Source organism: Pelodiscus sinensis, chromosome 10 (genome assembly GCF_049634645.1).
Source record: "Pelodiscus sinensis isolate JC-2024 chromosome 10, ASM4963464v1, whole genome shotgun sequence".
NCBI classification, from domain to species: Eukaryota; Metazoa; Chordata; order Testudines; family Trionychidae; genus Pelodiscus; species Pelodiscus sinensis.
Genome location: NC_134720.1, coordinates 4,333,599 through 4,349,574, shown reverse-complemented (window position 1 = coordinate 4,349,574; position 15,976 = coordinate 4,333,599). Strand labels below are relative to the sequence as shown.

Genomic DNA, 15,976 nt, shown 5'->3' with positions numbered 1-15,976 from the left:
CTCATACACCGCAACCCTAACTCCTGCACCCCACATCCCCAGCCCCCTGCCACAAGATTGACAAAAAACAGGCTGAATGTGTGCACAAAGTTGGATTTGACCAGTTATGATGTAAACTTCAAAGAAATGTGTGAAAAGATGCAGCAGCAGAAGTCTGTGAGTACAGTGTTTCCTTTGTGCTGCTATTTATCATTGTCAATTATCACTAATATTAAGTTGTATATTTACAGTCATGCATAGGGGCTTTCTTATTTGGCTCTTTGTTGACCACTTCTGAATTTTGATGTAGTTTGGCTCTTTGGGATGAAAAGGTTGCCGACCGCTGGTCTAGATCATCCCTGATAGATGTCTATCCATCCTACTCTTAAATATCTCCAGTGATGGAGATTCCAGTTCCCCTAAGCAATTTATTCCAGTGTTTAACCACTCTGACAGGAAGTTTTTCCTAATGTCCAACCTAAACCTCCCTTGCTGCAATTTAAGCCCCTTGCTTCTTGTCCTATCCTCAGAGGCCAAGGAGAACTATTTTTCTCCCTCCACCTTTTAGCACCCTTTTAGATACAGGCAGTCCCCGAGTTACGCGGATCCGACTTATGTCGGATCTGCAGTTACAAACGGGGCTTTTCTCGTCCCGGAGGACGGGAGCGGCGGGACGCCCAGATGCGCCGCGGTCCGCCGCCCCCGTCCTCCGGGGCGAGAAAAGCTGCTCCCCGTCTCCCTGGTCTGCAGGGAGACGGGGAGCAAAGCCTTGCAGCACGCCCGCAGAGGGACAGCCCAAGCGCGCCCGGGCTGTCCCGCTGTGGGCGTGCTCCGAGGCTTTGCTCCCCGTCTCCCTGCAGACCAGGGAGACGGGGAGCAAAGCCTTGGAGCACGCCCGCAGGGGGACAGCCCAAGCGCGCCTGGGCTGTCCCGCTGCGGGCGTGCTCCAAGGCTTTGCTCCCCGTCTCCCTGCCCCAGGCTTCCTGGAATCAGCCGCTGATCAGTTTCAGCAGCAGCTGACTTGGGGACGCCTGGGGTTCTTAAGTTGAATCTGTATGTAAGTCAGAACTGGCGTCCAGATTCAGCCCCGGTTGAAACTGATCAGTTTCAGCAGTGGCTGACACCTGTTCCGACTTACATGCAGATTCAACTTAAGAACAAACCTACAGTCCCTATCTTGTACGTAACCTGGGGACTGCCTGTACTTGAAAACTGCTATCATGTCCCCCTTCAGTCTTCTCTTTTCTAAACTAAACAAGGCCAATTCTTTCAGTCTTCCCTCATAGGTCATGTTTTCTAGACCTTTAATCTTTTTTTATTGCTCTTCTCTGGACCCTCTAATTTCTCCACTTCTTTCTTGAAATGTGGTGCCCAGAACTGGACACAATACTCCAGCTGAGACATAATCAGCACAGAGTGAAGCGGAGGAATGACTTCTCGTGTCTTGCTCACAGCACTGCTATTAATGCATCCCAGAATCATGTTTGCTTTTTTACAACAGTGTAACGCTGTTGACTCATGATTAACTTGTTGTCCACTGTGACACCTAAATCCTTTTCAGCAGTACTCCTTCCTAGACAATCACTTCCCATTCTGTATGTGTGAAACTCATTGTTCCTTCCTAAGTAAAGTACTTTGCATTTGTCCATATTAAACTTCATCCTATTTACCTCAGACCATTTTTCTAGTTTGTCCAGATCGTTTTGAATTTTGACCCTATCCTCCAAAGCACTTGCAAATTCTGCCGGTTTGGTATCATCTGCATACTTAATAATTATATTCTCTATGCCGTTATCTAAATCGTTGATGAAGATATTGAACAGAACCAGTCCCAAAACAGTGATAGAGATGCAGCCGTTTTAGTCTGGTCTAGCTGAAACAAAAGACAGAAGTATGTAGCACTTTAAAGACTAACAAGATGGTTTATTAGGTGATGAGCTTTCGTGGGCCAGACCCACTTCCTCAGATCAATATGTGGAAGAAAATCAGCGCAACCATATATACCAAAGTGATACAATCAAAAAAAGAACACATGTGAAATTGACAAATCAAATTTTAGAAAAGACTAGGGGTGAGGGGGGAAGGTTAGTGTCTGTGAGGTAATGACATAGGGGTGATAATAGGGGAAGTTTCTCTGCGTTAATGACATTAGGGGTGATAATTGGGGAAGCTATCTTTGTAATGGGTGAGATAGAGTCTTTGTTTAAACCCATACATAAAGTGTCAAATTTAAGCATGAATGACAGTTCTGAAGCTTCTCGTTGAAATCTGGAGTTAAAGTCTCTTTGAAGCAATATGCATGTTTTAAGGTCATTGAGGGAATGGTCAGTCTGGCTGAAATGGCAAGCAACAGCTTTCTCTCTGTGAGAGAGTCTTATGTCTGTTTTGTGGGCATTGATTCTTTGGCGAAGTGTCTGAGACGTTTGTCCAATGTACATAGCAAACAGACACTTTAGGCACATGATGGCATAAATTATATTTCTGGATGAACAGGAATATGTGTTCTTGATCTTGTAACTGGCATGGTTAGGTCCAATAATGGTGTCAGCAGAGTAAATATGTGGAGAAAGCTGGCACCGGGGTTTGTTGCAAGGGAAAGTCCCAAAACACACCCTGTGAAACCCCACTTGTTACACTGTTGCAGAATGATTGTGAATCATTAATATCTACTCTCTGAGAACTGTTATCCAGACAGTTATGCACTCACCTTATAGTAGCCCCATTTAGGTTGTATTTCCCTAATTTATTGATAAGTCATATAAGACCGTGTCAAATGCCTTACTAAAGTCAAGTATATCACGTCCACCACTTCTCCTTTATCCACAAGGCTTGTTATCCAATCAAAAAAAGCTATCAGATTGGTTTGACATGATTTGTTCTTTACAAATCCATATTGGCTGTTACCTGTCACTTTATTATCTTCCAGGTGTTTGCAGATTAATTCCTTAATTACTTGTTCCATTATCTTTCCTAGTACAGAAGTTAAACTGACTGGTCTGAAGTTTCTTGGGTTGTTCTTATTTCCGTTTTTATAGATGGGCACTATTTCTGCCCTTTTCCAGTCTTCTGGAATCTCTCCTGACTTCCATGAGTTTTCAAAGATGATAACTAAAGGCTCAGATACCTCCAAGTTCCTTGAGTATTCTGGGATGCATTTCATCAGGCCCTGGTGACTTGAAGATATCTAATTTTCTAAGTAATTTTTAACTTGTTCTTTTTTTATTTTAACTTCTAAACCTACCCCATTTCCGCTAGCATTCATTGTTAGGCATTCCTTCATCATCAAACTTCTCAGTGAAGACCGAAACAAAGAAGTCATTAAGCACCTCTGCCATTTCCAAGTTTCTTGTTATTGTTTCCCCTCTTCACTGAGCAATGGGCCTACCCTGTCTTTAGTCTTCCTCTTGCTTCCAGTATACTTGTAGGACCTTATCTTTCAACTCTCTGAGTTTACTAAAATCTGTCTTCCTGAAATCCATAACGTCTCAGATACAGGCCCCTGGCAGACAGCATACCTCCCCAGATGACATGTCAGGGCAAGAGATGGGTGCCTCTGTTCCCCTCAGAAGAGTGTCGCCAATCACCACTACCCTATATTTCCTTCTCGCAATCAAGGCTGCAGACCTCCCAGCCTTGGGGGTAGAAGGCTTCTCCTCTTCTGCTTTAGGGTGTGATTCCTTATGTCCCATGGCCAAAACAGTGTAACGGTTCTCCAGAATCACGGCGGGAGGGTTGGGAGTAGAAGTGAAGCACCGCCTGCTGCCAGAAGTGACCAGCTGCCAGCGTCCTGCCTGAGTCAGAGCCATCTCCTCCTCCATCAGTGGTGTGTCAGCAGTCTTTTGTAGTCGGAGAGCTACCTCAGACTCAGCTGTCTCCACATGAATACTCTCAAGGAATTCCTCGTGGATTCGGATGCTCCTCAGCCTAGCTAGCCACCTCCTGCTGTAGCTCTCCCACCTGCTTCCTGAGAGATTCCACCAGCAGGCACCTTTCACATTGGTTGTTCTCCCCAGCCTGGATTTCAGTAAGGGATGAAATGGGGGGTGCTTCTGAGTTCTTTGATAAATATATTAACCCTCATGTGTTTTCTTTCAGTGGTATTAAGTTCTGTCTTGCCAGGATGTTTAACCAGATAACAGTCCTGTTAAATGTTGTCTGCTGCATTTCAGGGAAAGCTGACGGCGAGGGAGCGCATTCTTCTGTTGCTGGACCCTGGCAGTTTTGTTGAGTATGACATGTTCGTGGAGCACAGGTGCGCAGACTTTGGGATGGAGTCTGATCAGAATAAGGTATTTCTTGTGCTTTTTAATGCTTAGGGCAATAAATTGTTCTCCTTATTCAGTGAGGATAGGACAAGAATCATACAATCCTAGGGCTGGAAGAGACCTCAGGAGGTCATCGAGTCCAGCCCCCTACCCAAAGAAGGACCAACCCTAACTAAATCATCCCAGCCAGGGCTTTGTCAAGCTGGGACTTAAAAACTTCTAGGGATGGAGATTCTACCTACTACCTCCCTAGGTAACCCATTCCAGTGCTTCACCACCCTCCTAGTGACCCATTCCAGTGCTTCACCACCCTCCTAGTGAAATAGTTTTTCCTAATATCCAACCTAGACCTCCCCCACTGCAACTTGAGACCATTGCTCCTTGTTCTGCCATCCGTCACTACTGAGAACAGCCTCTCTCCAGCCTCTTTGGAACCTCCCTTCAGGAAGCTGAAGGCTGCTCTCAAATCCCCCCTCACTCTTCTGCAGACTAGAAGAATCTAGCAACGGAAATTTAGGTTAGATGTTAGGAAAATTTTTCTAAATGTAAAGGTAGTTAAGCACTGGAACAAATTGTCTAAAGAGATTGTGGGATCTTTATCATTGAAGGTTTTAAGAACAGGTCAGACAAACACCTGCCAGGAATGTTCTAGATCAGTGTTTCTCAAAGTGGGTTGCGAGCCTGCTTTGGGAAAGCAGCTAGCAGACCTGTGCCACTTTGTTCTCCTAAAGCAGCGTTTCCCAATTTTATTTGGCCATGGAACCCTTTTAAACTCAAAAGAATTTTGCGGAACCCCTAATAACAGTCTAATATATGGAGCTGAAAAAGTAGACCACAGATAAATAAGGATAATAATAAACAAATGCTAAACAAGGTCATGAGATGAACATTTAGTTTAATTGAACATATTTAAAAACAAAAATCACATTTAATGTGTACAAAAACAAATTTAAATCATAAAATGTTATTGTTATGGAATTTTCTCGCGGAAACCTTATTTTCACTTCACGGAACCTCGGGGTTCCTCAGAACACCATTTGGGAAACACTGTCCTAAAGGATCCATAGCCACAGAGCCTCACAGCTCTCACTGGCTTCATTGTTTCCAGCCAGAGGCCGCCATGGGAAGTGGCGGCTGGGGCCACACCGATCCTTCCCCCTGCTCAGCAAGCATCTTAGGTGGTAAGGTGTGTGTGTCCTGGCATAAGGCAATTAATCCTATTCTTTGTTACTTCCCTCTCACGTGAGTACAATTGGTCTTTTATATCACTTTGATTTAGACAAGTCCATCTTAGTACTAGAGCAATTATGTCAAGCTCTTTCTGTGACATGGGCTTAATTATAGTCTGGAGCAGAAGCTGGCAAAATACAGTCTGTAGGGCCACCAGACCTACAGATCCAGCCTACTGCTGTCCCATAGCCCAGGCAGCAGGCCAGTATGAGCTGCCTGGGCTGTGTTTGCAGTGCAGGCAGCATGTAGAGGGCCCCTTAAAAGGGGCATGTGGCACACAGACACACACATGGCCCTTGCAGCCAGCTGCTTGGAGCGGCGTATGGGGATGAAGCAGAGAGGGAGTCTGCCAGAAGGTTCCTCTGGGCTGCTGGCCAGGAGCTGCCTAGAGTAAGTGCCTCCCGACCAGATTCTTCCCCTGGTACCCCAACCCTTCTCCCAACTCTCTGCCCAGGTCACAACCCAAACCCCTGTAGTCCCTCCTGCACACCTGCCCCAGATCACAACTGCCTCCCAGGCCCTGCACCCCCTCCTACATCCCTCCTCCAGGTCAGAGCAAATGCCAGCTTGTTTGGTTAACTCTGACTTCAGGACACAGTGCTGAGATGGCTTTGTAATAAAAGAATAAATCTGTTAGCGTGATAGCTTTTTAGAGGTGTATGTTAATGTTCTTTCATTGTCCTCTGCCAGCGGTCCAGACAGTCAAGTGAATCCCATTCCTTTGTTTAGAGCAAGGGTGGGTAATAACTTTTGATGGGGGGGGGACACTCCGAGATTTTGGAAAGTGGTCAAGGGCCGCACTCTTCCATAGTATTAATGGAGGAGGTATGGGATCTGGGATGGAGGCTGGGTGCAGAGGGGAACTTGGGGTATGGGACTGAGGTGCAGGTAGGAGTGTGGGGTCTAGGAGGGAGTTTGGGTGAAGGAGGCAGTTGTGACCTGGGGTACAAGCGTTTGGGTTGTGACCTAGAGCAGGAGGAGGTTGAGACCTAGGACAGAGGATTGGAGTGTAGAGGCTGGGAGGGAGTATCAGTTTGGGGTGGGCAGAGGGTTGGGGGGAGAAGGGGCTGGGGTGCCGGTGGCAGGCTTTGGCCAGGAGACTTGGGTGACTCCCAGCAGCCCAGCACGTTTCTCAGGCAGATTCCCTGACTGCTCTGCCCCTGCACTGGCTTCAGGGGCCATGTACATCTGTGAATTAACTACAAGCCTTGAGGGGATTGGGGGTGGTGCTTCACGTACTGCCTGTTCTTCAAACAGGCAGCTCCCATTGGCCAGAAACTGGCCAGTATGATTGTGCTGGGGGCAGGGACAGCGGGTGAAGCCTCTCCCCCTTCCCCTGGGCTCAGAGCTATGAAAGACAAACAGCCAGGCAGACACTTTTCTGAGCAGCGTATGGAGGGGCAGGACAAGCAGTGAGCTGCTTGAGAAATGTGCTGGGCTGCTGGGAGTCACCCAAGTGAGTCTCCGGTATCCACGGGCTGGATCTGGTGGCGTGGCAGGATAGGCCCCGGGCTGTGTTCACACATGAGTAAGCACATGACGTGCCCTATCTTCCAAATCTATTTAAGAAAATATTTCCAGTATGCCCGTATCATCTGAATAAAATCCATATATATTACACCATGATTTTTATTTTCAGGAACCGCATGTGGCCAGTTTACATATGGTACCTTACCTGACAGCTTTTAGAAACGTGTTATGATCACAGCGTGTTGGGGATAATGAGTGTGTCAGGTCTGACATGCATGCTAGTTGGCATTGGTGGGCTCCGAGGAGCACAGCGTACCAATAACTGTGTTTCCTTGCATTTTAATGTTTAGTTTCAGTGTCACATTAACACCTCAATTTTCTGAAGTTTAAACAAAGCTACAGAGTTCTCATCATTTTTCCCTATTAAGTTTTATTTATTGCTTATATTATAGTAGCCCCAAAATGTCCTTATCGGGATTGGGGACTGCTTGTGACCACCATAAACAAAGAAAAAGAGACAGCCCCATTCCCAGGCTAACAAATACTTTGGGTGTGAATTCAGAAGACGTTGATATAATTATTTTAATGAATCTGATTACTGCTCTGACCTACGTGTTCTTTACTCTTTCATGCAGTATCCTGGAGACAGTGTGGTAACTGGCCAAGGCTGTATTAATGGGAGACTGGCTTATGTCTTCAGTCAGGTATTCTTTTGCTTTGTGTCAATTATATGTTGTGAGTTTGACCTTTCAAACTTGCTAATCTTTTGTAAATTCAGTTTCAGTTGTGTTTGTCTTCTAGAATATCTAAATTATGTAAATTGTCCCTTGAGCTAATATTGTTCCAACATAACAGTGTGATCATTTTGCAACGGGTGGCAGCAGGGTAATAGAAGTGGTCTAACAATGTGTAACTGTGGGTGAGGGGGCAGTTAGGCAAGGAGAGGCCCACAGGGTTGATGATAAACGCCATTGTGTGAGAGATGGGAATCAGGAACCTGGGTGGTAAGAGTTGAACCTAGAACCGTGGTTACCAGCGCATTGCTCACGATCTACTCGTCAATCCTGGGGGTCTGACCGGTTGATCGCGAGGCTTTTGGGGGCCCCTCACTGCCCCCACCCCCCAAGATGAATGCCGCGCTGATGCTACCTCCAGGAACAACGGAGGTAGTGCGGGCTTCCAGCAAGGTGGGGAGAGTTCTGCAGCCGCGCGCCTGGTACAGGAAGTGTGTGGGCTGCTCTTCTTCCCCCCTGAACAGCCGGTGCGGTACTTACAATTCTGGTCCGTTGCACGCTGGGGACTTTGTTCCCCTGCTGCCTTCCTGCACACAGAGAAAGGGTTGGGTGTCCGGGACTACGCCGGCTCTGGCTGCTCAGGCAGCGCGTGCTGCCTTGGGAAGGGGAGGAGTAAGGCGCAAGCTTCCCGAGCGGTAGCAGTTGGCATGAGCTGGGACTCCCTCCTTCCCCGCAGGCAGGCAGCAGGGGAATAAAGTCCCCAGCATGCTGGCTCCAGCTGTTTGGGCAGCGCATGTTGCCCAAGCGGTTGGGGCTGGCGTGATCTGGGACTCCCCGTTTACACTGCCCGAGCAGCTGGAGCCGGTGTGCTGGGGACTTTATTCCCCTGCTGCCTGCCTGCGGGGGAGGGGGGAGTCCCAGTGCACACCAACCACAACCGCTCGGGAAGCTTGTGCCTTACTCCTCCCCTCCCCATGGCAGCACGCGCTACCTGAGCAGCCAGAGCCAGTGCTGTCCCTGACACCCAACCCCTTCCCCGCGCGCAGAAAGGCAGAAGGGGAACAAATTCCCCAGCGCGCGAAGGACCGGCATTTTAGGTTGGGGCTGTCTGGGACTCTCCTCCTCCCCTCCACGCCCCAAGGAAGAGGGGAATAAAGTCTCGAGCATGCCAGCTGGAGCCGGCGTGGTCCAGGGCTCCCCATCCCCCCGTTCCCAGCCCGCACAGGAAGGCATCAGGCTACACAATGAACCAGTGTTTCAGGTACTGTGCTACTGTTTAGGGCTGGGGGGAGCAGCCCACTCACTTCTTGGGCCTTGGCCTGCAGCTGCAGGATCCCCAGGTACTGGTCCCTGTCCCCTCCCCCTGCCCAAACCCCCGAAAGTACCCTGCCCCAGCACCCAGTGGCCCAGCACCCTGTCCCTTGCCCCACCCATTGGCACCCTACCCTGTCCCGGTACCCCCTGGTACCCTTCCCCAATATCATGCCTCCTGCTCCCACCAGTACAGCAGGGGCCACATTAATGAGGCTTGTGGGGCTTTTGGAGGAGTTTTATTTTGCATCCACTTGTGTGGCCCCAACTGACTTTTCTGTGGGTCAGTGACCCCTGACTCAAAACTGGTTCCCTGCCCTTCTCATAAATAAAGACAATGCAGAAACTTTTTGTGTTTGATACAGTATTTTATTTAAAAATGAAGCCTGGCCAACAAACCCCCAATTGGGGCCAAGCCCCCATCTGCCCACAGCATCATAACATTCCTGCACTCCCCCAGACCCTAGATCTTAACCTATCATACACTGAAACCCCCTGCCCTGAGCCCCTCACATACGCCAACCCAAATTTCTGCACCCTCATACCCAGAAGCCTGTGGCTTGCTTAGTACCCCATCCATACATCTGACCCCAACACTGCCTGGCCTGGAGCCTCCTCCCCGAGCCAGCGTGCCCTTCTCCACCTCCTCCTGCATCCAGATTTCCTCCCAGAGCTTGCACCTCTCACCCCTTCCCACACCCAAATTCCTCATTGCCACCCCAGAGCCTACACATCCTGCCTCAACCCAGTGAGAGTACGGCTAGACTGCAGGAGTTTTTCAGGGTTCCAGAGATATCCCAGGAAAACTCTTCTGCATCCAGGGATGTGTTTGTTCTTCTGCTCTTTTTAGTGGCAGAGCAAATGTGCTCTTTCGGTCACCCCTATATTCCTTTTTCCACGAGGAATAAGGAGGTTTCCAAAAGAAGGGGTTTTTCTGACATTTGGTCTAGTCTAGACAGGCCAATGTTGGAAAAACCTCTTCCTACAAAAGAATTGGGGAAAAAAGCAGCAGTATAAGGGTTGGGGATAGCAAGTGATGGAGAGGAGGAGAATAGAGAGGAAGGGGCGGGGGTTCGAGGAAGGGGCGGCAGTAGATCTTGGCTTGTTCTGTCATTTAAAAAGTGATCTTGGGTGTAAAAAGGTCGGAGACCACTGGCCTAGAAGGTGAGGAGACTGATGTTTGTGGAAAACAGGGAGCCAGTGAGAATCTTTTAGCATGAGGGCACTGTTATTAGCAAGGTTAATAAAGCTTGATGCTGATGCCTTAGTGGACTGGTGTTTTGAGATGACTTGACTTGGGAGTTTGAGTAAGCCAGGCATTAATTCATGATGAAGTGATCAGTGCATGGTGTGCACTGGTTCAGGTATATCGAGTTAGATGGAATAAATGGGTCCAAAGAGAGATGTTAACATAACCCAGTTACTGCCCACCATTAAACAAGGTTCAGTGTTTGGTATTCAGACCTCAGCTTGCTTAATATCATTGTAAACACACTTAGAATCTTTTTAACCTGTAAATGGTTAAAGCATTTGAAATGTGAAATATTAAATAAGGCTTTTATTTTAGCAACATTGCTTTTTCTCTTTAGCTGGAGAGTTTTTAGAAAAAAGAAATCCTTTTGTTTGACAGTGTCTTAAATGCTATTTAAAATGGTAATAACTGTCCTTTCTAGACTAGAAAATACGTTAGTTGAAATGTGCTGCAGTTGCTGGTGCCATTGAAGTCCAATCCCATTTCCTAAGACAAAACAAGACAAACATACACAAAAGGAGAGAGAAAAAAAGAAGCAAAGATAGAAAATTGGATCTTCGGTCTCTGGACTGAGTTGTTTCTTGTTTGAAACATACTCCTGAAAAAACTTCATAGCACCCAGTGTTTTAAACCGCTCCTAGACCTGGAAAACTTGTACTAACATGGAGCTGTTTAAGGCATTGCTTTTATTTGCGCCTCTGTCACAGGTATATAGACCCATTTTGGCTCGTTGTTTTTTTAGTTCGACACTTCTTTTGTTTACCACTCATGATCTCAACGCAATCCTTGAATTTATCAGTAGACCTCTTTACAGTAAACTTCCGATAATCCGGCACCTTTAGCACCCAGGGGGTGCCGGATTATCAGATATGCCGGACTATTGGAAGGGGAGCTATGACGTGTCTGGGGTGGGGGGGAGATGCCACCTCAGACTCCTCTAACCCCCCCCCCCTTCCGATAGTCCAGCTCTGCCCCAGGCGTCCCCGATTCAGACACTGCTGGTCAGTTTCAGCAGTGGCTGAATCCGGGACACCTGGGACAGAGCAGCTGGGGTGCTGCCAGGTTGGTCTCACAGCGCTGAGGGGCAGGTGCTACGGGACCAACTTGGCAGCACCCCAGCTGCTCTGCCCCAGGCATCCCCGATGCAGTCGCTGCTGAAACTGATCAGTGGCTTGCATCGGGGATGCCTGGGGCAGAGCAGCTGGGGTGCTACCAAGTTGGTCCCCTGGCAGCACTCCAGCTGCTCTTCCACAGGCGTCCCCAAGAGCAGCTGGGGTGCTGCCCGGTTGGTCCCGCAGCCCCGAGGGGCAGCACTACGGGACCAACCCGGCAGCACCCCACCTGCTCTGCCCCCGGATTCCCCGATTCAGCTGCTGGTCAATTTCAGCAGCAGCTGAATCGGGGAAGCCGGGCGCAGAGCAGCTCCAATTGTCCTGCAGCCAGAGCACTTTCGGGTTCCTGATGGTGCCAGACCATCAGGAGTGCCGGACCAATGGATGCCGGACCAATGGAGTTTTACTGTATATGGACTAAAGCAGTCTTTCTGTTTCTCTTACATCTTTTTCCCACTAACATTATTTTACAGTGAAACCTTTGTTATCCAGCACTCTGTTAACCAGAAAACTTTGTTAGCCTGCATTGCCCCCACCCACAATACTGTCACATCTTCAGGCGCACAGGCCAGACTTGGTTTACCATGATTGGCTTAACAATTTTTTATTTAAGAAGTACTAATCATCTTCAACTCAAGATAGAAATGTGAGACCAACTGCCTCACACTACAAAACTACCAATATTATAAACTTGAGTTTTACTATTATTGTCCACTGGTTTTTCCTAGGTTGATGGGACCCTCACAGAACCGGAACTTTTAGGTAACCGGAACACCCTAATCCCCGAGCGTGCTGGATAACATGGGTTTTACTGTAATAGATTGTGACATTCTGTGAACTTACACTCGCTTGAATGAAATCAGTTGAGTTCACAATTAGGGTGAATTATCACAAGTTAATTCTTCGAGTTTATGAACCAGTTTTTCCTAGGATCAGATGTAAGTTCATAAAATTCTCTCTCTATATCTATATCTATCTATAAAAATTCCTGAGGGACGACAGTGACATCATTATCTCACTCTGTGGTGCTTTGCCCCCCAGCCTCGGCAGAGTCAGAAGGGGAAGCAGCAGCCATGGCTCAGCATTCCCTCCCTTACTCGGGGGGCATCCTGGGTTCCCTGCTGGCCCCTGGTTCCTTTCAGGAGCATCAGGGGGCGGCAGCAGCTCTTTCCTGCACGGGTGGGAGGGGAGGCCATGATTTGGCCACGGCAGACAGAGGTGGGTTGGTGAGTGTAGCAAGCAGGGGGTGCAGCCCTCTAGAAATTACAAAAACAAAATCCTGGTTTTATTTTAATCATGTAGAAAACTAGAAAAGAAAAAGGTCTTTAGTCATAAAAAATTTGCAAATTGTAAAATATTCCAAAACTGGGATTTAGATATTTTTCCTTGATTAAATATTACAAAAAGTACAGTTAAGCCTTTTAAATGTTAACAGTTTAAGAGCTTATAACTCACTTTGTATCTGAAACAAAACTTAAAACTGCTGCTCTAATATATTTGTAAGATGTTTAAGAACAAACTGAATATTATTATATCTTTGGCTATACACCCAGGATCAGTAAAAACGAAAAAACCCAAACAAACTACAGCTGTCTTTTATTTTGTGTTGCACTGTTTACTTAGATAAAGTTGTGCATTTACAAAAACGGTGAAAATTTTTAGCCATTAGATGCAAAAATAGTTTTACTAGGAGAAATATTTTAGCACCAATGGCATTTTTACTTACGTGAATTGCCTTCTTTAAAAAGGAACAACAAAATGAAGTTATTTGGAGCCACTTTTCCATTCATGAGCCATTTGCAACACCCAAAGGAGGTAAAAATTCACCAGCTTTTTAATCTGTAAGGGTATGTCTACACTACAAAGTTAGCTCAAACTAACGGACGTTAGTTTGAACTAACTTTCATAGGCACTACACTAGCACTCCGTTAGTTCGAATTTAATTCGAACTAACGGAGCGCTTAGTTCGAACTAGGAAAACCTCATTTTACGAGGATTAAGCCTAGTTCGAACTAGCTAGTTTGAATTAAGGGGTGTGTAGCCCCTTAATTCGAACTAGTGGAAGGCTAGCCACTCTGGCCAACACCAGGGAAACTCTTCTGCCCCCCTCCCAGCCCCGGACCCCTTAAAGGGGCACGGGCTGGCTACGGTGCCCGTGCCAGGTGCAAGCCTGCCAGCACCCAGCCAGCAGACCCTGCACCTGGCACGGATCGAGCCACCCACCCGATGCCCTCCCCCTCTTCCCGGGACCAGGCTGGCGGCGCCTGGGACCGCAAGAGGCGGGCACCCGCCTGGGCTAGTGCAGACATCGTGGACCTCGTCCACGATCTCCTCACTAGGCACAGGAAAGTGGCTGGCTAGGGCAGGAGAGCTGCCAGCCTGGCCACCCAGGAGCAGGTATGCAAGAGAATCAAGGGGGTCCAGTGAGACCCCCGACCCTGAGCCCTGAGCTTACAATGGCCGTCCTGGGTCAGACCAAAGGTCCATCTAGCCCAGTAGCCTGTCTGCCAACAGCGGCCAACCCTAGGGACCCTGGAGGGGATGGACCGAAGACAGTGACCAAGCCATTTGTCTCGTGCCATCCCTCTCCAGCCTTCCACAAACCTTGGGCAGGGACACCACTCCTACCCCCTGGCTAATACCACTCCATGGACCCAGCCTCCATGACTTGATCTCACTTCCCTTTAAACTCTGTTCTAGTTCTAGCCTTCACAGCCTCCTGCAGCAAGGAGTTCCACAGGTTGACTCTTTGCTTTGTGAAGAACAACTTTCTGTTACTAGTTTGAAGCCTGCTACCCATTCCTTTCCTTTGGTGTCCTCTAGTCCTTCTTTATGGGAACTAATGAAGAACTTTTCTGTATGCACCCTCTCCACCCCACTCCTGCTTTTAGAGACCTCTATCCTGTCCCCCCTCCGTCTCCTCTTTTCTAAGCTGAAAAGTCCCAGTCTCTTTAGCCTCTCTTCATATGGGACCTGTTCCCAACCCCTGATCATTTTAATTGCCCTCCCCTCTCCCAGCCTCTCTCTTCCCCTCTCCCACCTCCTTTTCCCAGTCTCCCCCAGTTTTGTTCAATAAAGACAGATTCCGTTTTGGAAGACACGTTATTTTTATTTTGTACATCAAGAAGAGGGGCTAGGGAAGGGTAAGTGGAAGGAGGTGAGGGAGGAATGGGGCACGTGCCCCCGATGGGGAGGACTGGGCTGGCTCTGCGGGCTTCTGGGGGTGGAAGCTCTCCTGCAGCCCCCCAATTGCTCCCTTTCTCCAGATGGCAGCCTGCGGCAAGTGCAGCCGGGCTGATGGCCAAGTGCTGTGATGTGCCCAGTGTGGGTAGTCCGGGCACTCCAAGCCAGGACTGCTTTGCAAGCGGGGCACCCCTGAGAACTGTCTGTCCGGGGTGGGGGTCGGGACCCTTTAAGCACAGCCCTCGGCTAGCCTGAGACAGCATCTCCACGCTCTAAGTCCTCCTCTGATGCCCTGCCGGCACTGCTTCTGGCCATCCTTAAGCCCGGTTCAGGGTCCACTTTAATGTGGACATGCTAGTTCGAATTAGCTTAGTTCGAATTAACTAATTCGAACTAAGTTAGTTCGAATTAACGTTGTAGTGTAGACATACCCTAACACACTTTGCCCTCCTGTTTGACCACCACCAACATTTGTGAAGACAGCACAACCAGGGCCGACTTATCCAATAGGCACAGTACCTAGGGCCCACAATACTTTTAGGGGCCCACGAAAATGTTTTAAATTCTTTTAAAATCAGAAGAAAAAAAATAAACTTTTAGGGTCGAAGAAAATGTTTTAAGTTTTTTCTCAGATCAGAAAAAAATGAAACTTCTAGGGCCCACGAAAATCTATTAAATTTTGCCTAAAACTGAAAAACATAAAATGTTGGAAGTATTTAAAGTTATATTAAAAATAATTTTTAATATTGATATTATTATGGTGGGAAGGGCCCATGAAGGCAAAAGTGCCTAGGGCCCACGAAAGTCATCATGCGGCCCCGAGCACAGCCACTGTAGCACTTTAGCCCATCATGGGCATTTAACCTGTGACACTAACACTGTGCTGTCTATGTGCACAAAACAATAGCTGCAGTGACTGACATTAACAACAAAATAGAGGAAAAAAGGAAATTGCTAAATCACAAAACAATCACAAACAGGGTTGGAGCTACAATAGTTGTTAGTGTTGTGGTGGCTTGAAATGTAATTTAGCAGCCCAAAATTAAGATGGTATTTTATCAACAATGAGGAGAAGGAGGGTTTCCCCATGAAGGTGTTTTAGTAAAGGTCTGTATTAGCAACTTAATCTTTAATATTTAAAATTCTTTATTTTTGACACTTTTTCCCCTCTTAAAATATTTTTATTAAACTCTCTTAATTATTACAATTACAGAAACTACAAACCTTAAAAGAAGAGGAAAACATAAAACAAAGCTTTTGTTAAAATAATTTTCAAAAAGTGAACTTAATACAATTGTTTTATCCTTTTTTAAATAAAAAAATTGTTTACTTTGAAGATGTATTTTAAACAAGTATTGGCATATTGAAGCATTTTAAAACAAGCTCTTGTTTTAAACCAACTTTGAAACCTTTGCTTGTTTGCCAAGGTGCCTGCTTCTC

The 15,976-nt window shown here is 47.3% G+C and overlaps 1 protein-coding gene across 1 annotated transcript in view; it reads left to right on the top strand.

Annotated features, from left to right (window-relative positions):
- Positions 1 to 15,976, top strand: part of PCCB (propionyl-CoA carboxylase subunit beta) — an 80,713-nt gene that overhangs the window by 5,788 nt on the left and 58,949 nt on the right. Inside the window, exons 2-3 of the mRNA XM_075937379.1 lie at positions 4,149 to 4,268; positions 7,580 to 7,648. Of these exons, the coding sequence (XP_075793494.1) occupies positions 4,149 to 4,268; positions 7,580 to 7,648 (189 nt within the window). The remainder of the gene's footprint in view (positions 1 to 4,148; positions 4,269 to 7,579; positions 7,649 to 15,976) is intronic.